At 43.8% G+C, this 10,334-nt stretch overlaps 1 protein-coding gene across 1 annotated transcript; it reads left to right on the top strand.

The window, feature by feature from the left end:
* Positions 1–5,413: 5,413 nt before the first annotated feature.
* Positions 5,414–8,200, top strand: LOC142398215 (frizzled-8-like). The gene has a single exon (XM_075482176.1). The coding sequence runs from the start codon at positions 5,647–5,649 to the stop codon at positions 7,387–7,389; it is 1,743 nt and encodes a 580-aa protein (XP_075338291.1). The 5' UTR covers positions 5,414–5,646; the 3' UTR covers positions 7,390–8,200.
* The last annotated feature ends 2,134 nt before the right edge of the window (positions 8,201–10,334 follow it).

Raw genomic sequence — 10,334 nt, 5'->3', positions numbered from 1 at the left:
ACTTGTAAAGCTCTTTTCTAGTTGAATTGACCCTCAAAAGCGCTTTCATACCAGAAGCCAGTATTCAAACACACCAAATACATCGTAGTCTGAACAATTTTACCGTCTTTTTTTCTCTTTCGCACACATTGGCAACGTGGGTCCAGCGTCTTACCCAAAACCAAATTCATCATGTGGTCCAGGGAGGCTGGATCCTGAGCTGCAGTCACTCATCGAGTTCCCTCCACCTCCTCTGCTAAGCCTTGATCTCTGAGCCTCGCCCACTCTCATCCAAACTGCTGCACTGATTAAACCCGCTTCGTGTAGAAACGTTCTCAGTGGATTGACTATATTTGAGGGTAATTTTCCAGCTAGTTTTAGTTAAAGACTGTGTTTTATGGGACTGTTTTAACAACTTGCTCCAGTTTAAGGCTGGACTCGCTAAGAAATTGGAACACAAACTGGGATCAGTTCCAACTCTCAGTGGCTGAACTTCAGAAGAGGGAAGTGTATCTGAGAAATAATATGTTTGGGTTATTTTTTTTCTTCATTTTGTAGTAAGCAACACTAACTGCTTCGGTAATGACGGGAGCGTTCATCAAATTCCAAGGATGTTTGTTGTTGTGGTTTTGAAATAAGATGGGTTTTCAGCATGAACACCGGTCCTCTCCTCATATAGGTCTCGAAGTACAATTATTTAATGATGTTGATGTATACAAAGGGACTGCACGGTGGTGTGGTGGTTTGCACAGTCGCCTCACAGTAAGAGGGTTCCCGGTTTGAATCCCAGCTGGGGCCTTTCTGTGTAGAGTTCTCACCCACTTGTGTATGTATAGGTTCCCTCCAGGTACTCCAGCTTCCTCCCACCACCCAAAAACATGCATGTTAGGTTCATTGGTGACTCTAAATTGTCTTTAGGAGTGAGTATGACTGTGGATGGTTTGTCTCATTTGTTTCTATGTGGCCCTGCGATTGGCTGGTGACATGTCCAGGAAGTAACCTGCCTCTGGCCCAGTGACAGCTGGGATAGGCTCCACCCCACCCCCCACAACCCTAAGTTGTATTAAGATGAATGGACAGATAGAATATATACTAAATAATTAGCACACATACATCACTACAAGTTTTATTACATGTCTGTTGACTAGAAAGCATTGTTCACTAGCATCTGTTGCTAACTTGTTCACTAGCATCTGTTGCTAACTTGTTCACTAGCATCTGTTGCTAACTTGTTCACTAGCATCTGTTGCTAACTTGTTCACTAGCATCTGTTGCTAACTTGTTTACTAGCATTTGTTGCTAACTTGTTGACTAGCATCTGTTGCTAACTTGTTTACGAGCATCTGTTGCTAACTTGTTTACTAGCATCTGTTGCTAACTTGATCACTAGCATCTGTTGCTAACTTGATCACTAGCATCTGTTGCTAACTTGATCACTAGCATCTGTTGCTAACTTGTTCACTAGCATCTGTTGCTAACTTGTTCACTAGCATCTGTTGCTAACTTGTTTACTAGCATCTGTTGCTAACTTGTTCACTAGCATCTGTTGCTAACTTGTTCACTAGCATCTGTTGCTAACTTGTTCACTAGCATCTGTTGCTAACTTGATCACTAGCATCTGTTGCTAACTTGTTTACTAGCATCTGTCGCTAACTTGTTTACTAGTATCTGTTGCTAACTTGTTTACTAGCATCTGTTGCTAACGTGTTCACTAGTGTCTGTTGCTAACTTGTTCACTAGCATCTGTTGCTAACTTGTTTACTAGCATCTGTTGCTAACTTGTTTACTAGTATCTGTTGCTAACTTGTTCACTAGCATCTGTTGCTAACTTGTTTACTAGCATCTGTTGCTAACTCGTTCACTAGCATTTGTTGCTAACTTGTTCACTAGCATCTGTTGCTAACTTGTTTACGAGCATCTGTTGCTAACTTGTTTACTAGCATCTGTTGCTAACTTGTTTACTAGTATCTGTTGCTAACTTGTTTACTAGCATCTGTTGCTAACTTGTTTACTAGTATCTGTTGCTAACTTGTTCACTAGCATCTGTTGCTAACTTGTTCACTAGCATCTGTTGCTAACTCGTTCACTAGCATCTATTGCTAACTTGTTTACTAGCATCTGTTGCTAACATACAGTCACAATACCAAAACATTTTCCTCTCACTTCTGTCTTTAAATGGAATTCCTTCTATTTCCCCCCTTTCTCTTTACATTTTTGATATCACTGCCATCTTGCCAGGCAAAATCCTTTTTATTCATGTCATACCAGGACAAGATGGATTCTGTGTGTCCAATCAGTCAATACAAGCTGTTCTTTAGATATATTACTGCTTCTCTGTAATTCTGTCCTTCAAACACCACCTCAGTATCATCACCTTGACCATCTGGAGGATCCAGGCGTTACATAATGTCGGCTCTACATAACCACCACTGCGCCTGTTATGAAATATTAGCACTTCATAACATAGACAGAATGGTAGAGTTTGAGAGTATCCCAAGTCCAAACTTCCCATGAAGAGGTTACAAAGAAAAACATTTCAGAGTTTCACAGCATGCCTCAGTAACTCTGTGAGAAACCCCCCCTCCCTCCCCACGTACACACACATCCACCACCCCCTTCCACCCACTTGCCTTTTCTTTGGCGTCATGAACATTGAGAGCCCTGGGAGAATCTGGAGAAAGATCGGGTGGGAAAGCAAGAGGGAGACAAGAAGGGATGTTAGATATAGGATTGGTGGAGTGGGTCAGTCCGGAGAATGCAGAAACCGGCTTCTAAGCAGATGCAGTAATTCCATTTCCACCCTTTTAAATTTGGTATGCAGGGGGCCAGTGCGTAACCTTAAACCCGCTATCATCGTTGCACACAGAAGGCGGGAGGCGTACCCGACAGTTGGTGGCTGGGGCCACCGAGTCTATCAGCCTTGTTAATCAATACGGGTTCCAGTCCGATAGACAGCGACTGGTGTAACTGATGCTCATTCTATTTTGTTCACCCCGGTGGGATGAGGAGGCACCTGTTTCCTGTGACTTTCACCTGCAGTTCACAGCTCAGCTGGAGGCGGTTGGCCCAGCATGAGGTATCTGGATCAGTGTGCACGGGAACGTCTGAGGTGTCTCATTCCACTATCAGAAAAATATTCCACCGTTAAAAATGAAACGATTGATGTCTTGTAAGAACCGAGAAATACTGGGGAAGCTGTCTGAAAACCTCAGATTTGGTCACTTGGTCTCAAACACCAACAATGCCATTGCTGTCAAACTACTCGAAAGCACTGAGGTCTCTGGTCAATTTAAGCACCCAGAAACATTCGGGAAATCTGAACACTGACATGAAATAAATTGAAAATTCAGTAAGAATTCATGTGAACCGGAAAAATATCATTAGTTTTCAGTGTACCTCTACTATAGCTACTTTAACTTCTTTGTGTTCTGTTTTTCTTTCCTCTGTATTTCCTGTTAAAACATCCCTGTGTGGAGTTTACCATGAGATCAGCCCTTTGTCACCCCAGTCCGTCATGGAGGGTTGGCCATTCAACTTCTCGCAAATCAGTTTCAAGAGTTTACTTTACATAAAAAAAAGACATATCTACACTACAAGACTAATTTTTTTCCCCTATGTTTAAATAAAAGGATAACTACATGTCACATTTTGATGAAAATTAAATGTTTATCATTCGTTACTCGTTCATTTTCGTAAAAACTCTTTGCAAATTTGGAAGAAAGCAATTTGGAAACTGTCTTTTTGCAATCAACCCCACCCATCTCAGACCCCAAACTGAGCTAAAGCAAGCATCCTTTAACAAATACTGGAGTTTAGGGCTAATTAGTTCTGATAAAACCTGTGGATTGGAAACACACCGCCTGTCTGCCAAACTGTCTCAGCTCCATTTGAAGCTGTTGAATCCAATAAGAAGTGTGAATGGCTTTAATTAGTGCTATCACAATGCTGTATCTGCCCATGTTAGCTTATTTCTTTTGGGCTGAGCTCTGAAACTGTTTGCACACATACACACTGTGCTGTTTGTCGGGCCGCTGGGCCGACGCAGTAATCGCCGGCCCAGCATGCACTGAGTGAAACAACTGGCAGCAGCGTTAAGATAAACAGCCCCCCTCCCTTTTAGACCAAGACAACCCCCCGCTGTGGGCTAACAAGCCCATAGTAACCTCACTTACCACACACACACACACACAGTCTGTCTATTTTCTCCTGCTGGCAAGCAGACACACACATAGGCATGTAGACGCTCTGTCACATTCTTTCACACATACATCCAACTTACATACATACATCCAGCCTAAGGCTGCATGTGCATTTTCACACTGTCGGATTGGAAGCAGGCAGGAAGAATGAAAGATGAACAGCATCAGGACCACTTTCTGATAGATAGATAATTAATAGATCTGGCTTCTGTCAAACATGTCGTCGAACTAAAGCCGGGGCGGTTTGCGTAGAAAATTGCTTTGCACGGGTTTCCATTTGATATGCACCTGCTTTTCAACAATGACCGAACAAAATCACACCCTCTCCTGGAAGATTTACCGTGACAGAACAGGATCAGTGTATAAAAATCCCACCCATACATGTGAAAAAGCTTTACTTTGCTGCATTTGTGGACTGAAATGGAGAGACCTGATCAGAGCAACAATGCAAATGAGTGGGACATCATGCAAATAGCTCATTTTAATCTATCCAGGTAGCATCCTAAATGTTCTACTTACACACTACTCACTGTATTTAACACTGGAGAATGTTTCTAAATCAAGAAGCCTCCCTATTTTCTAGAGGACTTAATGTGAGTCTGTTGAAATGTAAAAAATGGCGCTTCCTGTGGAACCGGACCTCTCCTGTCATGTTGTCAATTCTGCTTGTTGACCTGCAGAAAGTTTTCTTTTATTGCAGAACATTTTACTTTTGCATCCACTGGATGTAATATTTCATATATCTATATATATTTATAACATCTGTGAGCAAAATAACCAAAAAAACGTGTCTGTAGATGTGATATGATATCTTTCAGACAAGAGTTTTAATGTTTTCCTCTTTATTTATGATATTTTATTTCAATGAAATGAAATGCTGATGCATTCACATTCTGGTACCCTTTGAGCTATAAAGCATTGCATTTACTAACCTGTTGGTTCACTTTCTATTTGCATGCCTAACTGCATTCCCTCATAATGTTTCTGTTGTATTCCTCTGGCCCCTTTCCACTCCAACGCACGCACACACACGCATGCACTCCTTGCAAAGCGCCGCGTGCGAACGTAAACAAGGACAAAGTGAATATAACCCTTCCTCCAGGGCGAACATTTTCAACAAACACCTATAGAGGGAACTTCTGATTGACTTGACTTATTCTCTATCCCCGCTCCTCTTGGGGGAGTGTCCTAGTAACGCGCACATAAAGCGCAACGCGACAGTCAGCCTCAGAGTATGCGAAGCCGAGCAAGGTGCAACACAGGCGCACAGAGAGAGGAGAGGGGTCGTATCTCCTGAATAACTGATAGTAAAACGCTTGTTTTTATATATCCCCGAGAAGCGTGACAGACTGTTTGCTCATTAGTATGAGTTTAGCAACAGTCCTGAGTTAATAGGACTCGCGGCCTGCTTGCAAAGCGCAAGTTCGCTGTCACTTTACCGAGGACTAATCGCGCACAGAAACTAACGATGGAGAGAAGCGTCGCGGGATGGTGCGTGCTGCTAACCCTCATGCTGCACGCAACGCGCTGCATGACTGCCAAGGAGCTTCAGTGCCAGGAGATCTCCGTCCCTCTATGCAAAGGTATCGGCTACAACTACACCTACATGCCCAACCAGTTCAACCACGACACGCAGGACGAAGCCGGGCTGGAGGTGCACCAGTTTTGGCCGTTGGTGGAGATAAAGTGTTCCCCGGACTTGCGCTTCTTCCTCTGCAGCATGTACACACCGATCTGCCTGGAGGACTACAAGAAGCCGCTGCCGCCGTGCAGGAGTGTGTGTGAGCGGGCCAAAGCTGGCTGCGCTCCGCTCATGAGGCAGTACGGCTTCCCGTGGCCGGACCGGATGAGGTGCGACCTGCTCCCCGAGCAAGGTAACCAAGATACCCTGTGCATGGACTACAACCGGAGCCAGACAACCACCGCCTCTCCCGTGCTGGCCAAGCCGACCAACCGCCCACTGAAGCCGTACAGCAAGAAGAAGACCGGCTATGGTCGAGGCTTCCCCGGTAAACACAAGCCCGCAGCGTCTCCGTGTGAAACGGGATGCTTCTGCCGCGCGCCCATGGTGGCCGTAACCAGCGACGGCCACCAGCTGCACAACCGCGTCAAAACCGGACAGATCTTGAACTGTGCCATGCCTTGCCACAACCCCTATTTCACCCAGGAGGAGCGCACTTTCACCGCTTTCTGGATCGGTCTGTGGTCCGTCCTGTGCTTCATCTCAACTTTTGCAACCGTGGCGACGTTCCTGATCGACATGGAGAGGTTTAAGTACCCGGAGCGCCCCATCATCTTCCTGTCCGCTTGCTACATGTTTGTGTCGGTTGGATATATTGTCAGACTGATCGCTGGACACGAGGAAGTGGCCTGCAACAGGGACAACGGCGCCGAGCACATTCATTACGAAACAACAGGTCCTGCGCTTTGCACCATCGTGTTCCTGCTCATCTATTTCTTCGGCATGGCCAGCTCGATCTGGTGGGTGATCCTGTCCCTCACTTGGTTCCTCGCAGCAGGCATGAAGTGGGGCAACGAAGCAATAGCCAGTTACTCTCAGTACTTTCATTTGGCCGCCTGGCTCATCCCCAGCATGAAGTCCATAGCTGTTTTGGCTCTGAGCTCCGTGGACGGGGACTCCGTGGCTGGTATTTGTTACGTGGGCAACCAGAATCTGGATAACCTGCGGGGGTTTGTGTTGGCGCCGCTGGTCATCTACCTTTTCATCGGCACCATGTTTCTGCTGGCCGGGTTCGTCTCGCTGTTCAGGATCAGGAGCGTTATAAAGCAAGGGGGCACCAAGACCGACAAACTGGAGAGGCTGATGATCCGGATAGGAGTTTTCACCGTTTTATACACTGTTCCAGCCACTGTCATAGTCGCGTGCTACTTTTACGAGCAGCACAACAGACAGACGTGGGAGATTACGCACAACTGTACGTGCATGACGGACCCGAGCAGGCAGAGGCCGGACTATGCTGTGTTCATGCTGAAATACTTCATGTGCCTCCTGGTGGGAATCACCTCGGGGGCCTGGATCTGGTCCGGTAAGACACTGGACTCGTGGAGGACTTTTTGCACGCGCTGCTGCTGGGGGAGTAAAGCCTCCCCGGGCTCCATGTACAGTGACGTTAGCACGGGACTGACCTGGAGGTCCGGGACGGCTAGTTCCGTCTCCTGCCCCAAACAGATGCCATTGTCCCGGGTTTGAACAGGGGGTGGGGGTTGGACACTTAATGCATCTTCTGTCATTTGACACTAAAGACTAAAAAAAAAAAGAGGCGCATCGGCTCTTTTGGGGGGACTTTAAAGACTGAATTGAATGTTTTTATTTGGTAAATTATTAAAAGTATAAGTCACCAAAATGCCAGTATAAATGAAACTAATGTGAATTATTTGTCGGATTTATGTTCTATTCTGCTTACAAAAGTTGTAATGTGAGTTTGATCTCATGCTTCTTTGCCTTATCCAAATGACGTCCATGGGTTTGAATGGAGGGGAGTGAGCAGGGGAGGGGGGGGGGGTGACTAATTGTGTTGGGATTGTCCATCAGCGTGTTGTAATTAGCACATTAATGAGCGCCTAATGGCTTCTCTTTTAAATAATGAGACTGTCAGCAGCAGAACAATGTACCTGGCACGAAGAATGCAGAGTCTTATCAGGGCTTAATTGAATGCCTACAGCTGACAAGATCCCCCTTGTCGATAGGTTACATGGTATAGCTGAGGCTCTTCTTGCTGTGAAGAACCGCTGTGTCTTACATTCACAGATTCACAATGAGACTGCTCTGTGGAAACCAGGCTATAGCCGGGCTGTTTTGTCTTCAAGATGGATTTATACGTACATTAATCATGCCTTAATACTGTCTCATACGGGTTGCATTAGCGCGTAAAGTGTATTTATATAATTATTGGTGTACATATATTGTACATTTGTATATGGAATTTTACGAGGCTGTAAATATGTACAAGATTCACTTTGATAGAAGATTATATTTTGAAAATAAAACAACTTTTACTGAATGTTTACTGGTGCTTCCTGCTGTGAAACTGAACTCTTGTTTTTAAATGGTTGCAGCGCGTTTTTTAACACCGAGCCGCGTGAACGCTCAAAGCTGCTGTGCGTAACGGTTCATTTACAACGGAAAAGTTCATAATTAACTCATAGTTGTGAGGTGGACTCTGCTTAAACTCTCCAGTGTTGCAGAAGCCTTTACTGTGAGGTGAATAATTCAACTTAAGCACTGCATTTAACAGGTGGTTTAATGAGTTTAATTTAATTATTTACCGTCTCTTCACTTCTGTCCTTTGGCAAAGACTCAGTTACATCTTTAAAAGTGTATTAACTTTTTTAAATGGTTTAATTCTGCATCGAACAGGTGTATCAACAGAGGAGGAACATCTTTCTCTCCAGTGTTTGCTTGCCTTGGTCAAATAAGGCTGCCAAAAGTAATATAAATATATTTTCTTTGCTTATTCAGGACGTTTTAAGTGGACAGTTCAAGTTCCTCCTAATAAGATATTACGTACAATATAGCCTGTTGTTATGTCTGAGGCTTCTAATTAAGAAGTCAGATAGGAGGGGCAGACTTGTAACTGCAGGCTGACTCCTTCTCTGGCGTGTGGAAAGGTAATTACGGCCATTCAGTGTGTGGTCCGTTTATCTTGTGACGGGATGACTGCCAACCTACAGTGGGTCAGATTTTTGGACATGTTACAAGTTCTCAAGTGAGCATTTTTTTCCCCCTCTGACTTGAATAAATATCACTTCTGAAATGTTATAGCAGTTGTAGTAGTTCCGCTCAAATGACATGCATAACAAAAAAATTGGTGAGGTCCAAACTCACAACCCGTAAAGACGTTTGAAGTTGTATAATGTCGCCATCTTTTGGTGTAATAAGGAAATGACTGTTGAGAAACCCACACATCACACTCTACATTTAAATGTAAATGTCTTTAAATACCCAGCAGCAGGGGAAACTCCTTTTCTTATGGTGCAATACAATTAGGTTTAAAACCTTTTTTTCTTTTAATTATTTTTTATATCTACCTTATTCGAAAGGTACTTTAAATTTATTGAAAAACAATGTTAAAAAAATTGGAAAATATTTGTTTTTTTGGAGGGGAAAAACTCGTTAAAATTAAAGAAGAGAGTACTGCTGTGAACAACCTGGCTGGGAAGTTAAAGTTCAAAAGGTCTCAGAACTTCTTTTTAATGAATAAATTCTTTATTCTCTGTTTTTTTTTCACCCTACACCCGTCAGTAATAAAGCGACATACATGACAGCAGCCATGATATCTCGTCAGTAAATTCCCGCAGAAGCCAAATGCTAATAATATTTGCCCATGTTGACCAATTATTCCATTAACCAGATGAAGAGAGAGCAGCTTTGCTCACTCCGGGGAGAATTCATTATTCTGCCTCTGCTTTTAAGACTGGAGGCATGTTAGTCTCCTCCTCCACTGGTGCGTTTGTGTTGCAGCAGGGGTTTCAGCATGTTTCCTAAAGCAAAAAAAATCAACAGAGGAAATGGGTTGAGAGGTCGTGCCTGATCCATCTCCTTCTAACACAAACAAGGTGCTGAACTTGTCAGTTCAGGAAACGCACGTCTCGGGCAGATCCTACTGGTAAAATCCAGAGAACCCAATTCCTTCTTCATCAGCTCCAATTAGGCTGTTTATGAATGAAGTCTCTGTCCAATGATCTAATTAGATGTCTGACTGCGATTAGCTTGGAATAAATCATGTTAACGTATCTGAATGGCTTACATGGGCTATTAAAGGTCACATAGCAACTGAAGCCTACAATTTCATAGTGTATACAAAGCTGGGTGGGAAGCATTTGGCTTTCAGCAACAGCTATTGTCGTGTCATGGCTGATTTACAATGCAGTCGAATACAAACAGGCCTAAGTGACAGGTCTTGTGATGGACAGATGATCTCACTGCTTTTTGTCCTGAAGCATGCTGGGATCAAGCAGCATATTAGGGAAAAAAAGGAACAATTGTGGCATTATCAACTATTTTCCAAAAAACACTTTTAATTAATAAAGAATAAATCATATTCTTAAGTCAAGTACAGATGATGACAGCAGTGAAATAAAGCCTGCAAGCATCTGAGGTAGCCAGCATTTATAGAGCTCAATAAACACCTTTTA

This window comes from Odontesthes bonariensis, chromosome 14 (assembly GCF_027942865.1).
Source record: "Odontesthes bonariensis isolate fOdoBon6 chromosome 14, fOdoBon6.hap1, whole genome shotgun sequence".
Classification (NCBI taxonomy): domain Eukaryota; kingdom Metazoa; phylum Chordata; class Actinopteri; order Atheriniformes; family Atherinopsidae; genus Odontesthes; species Odontesthes bonariensis.
This window is presented reverse-complemented; position numbering and strand designations above follow the sequence as displayed.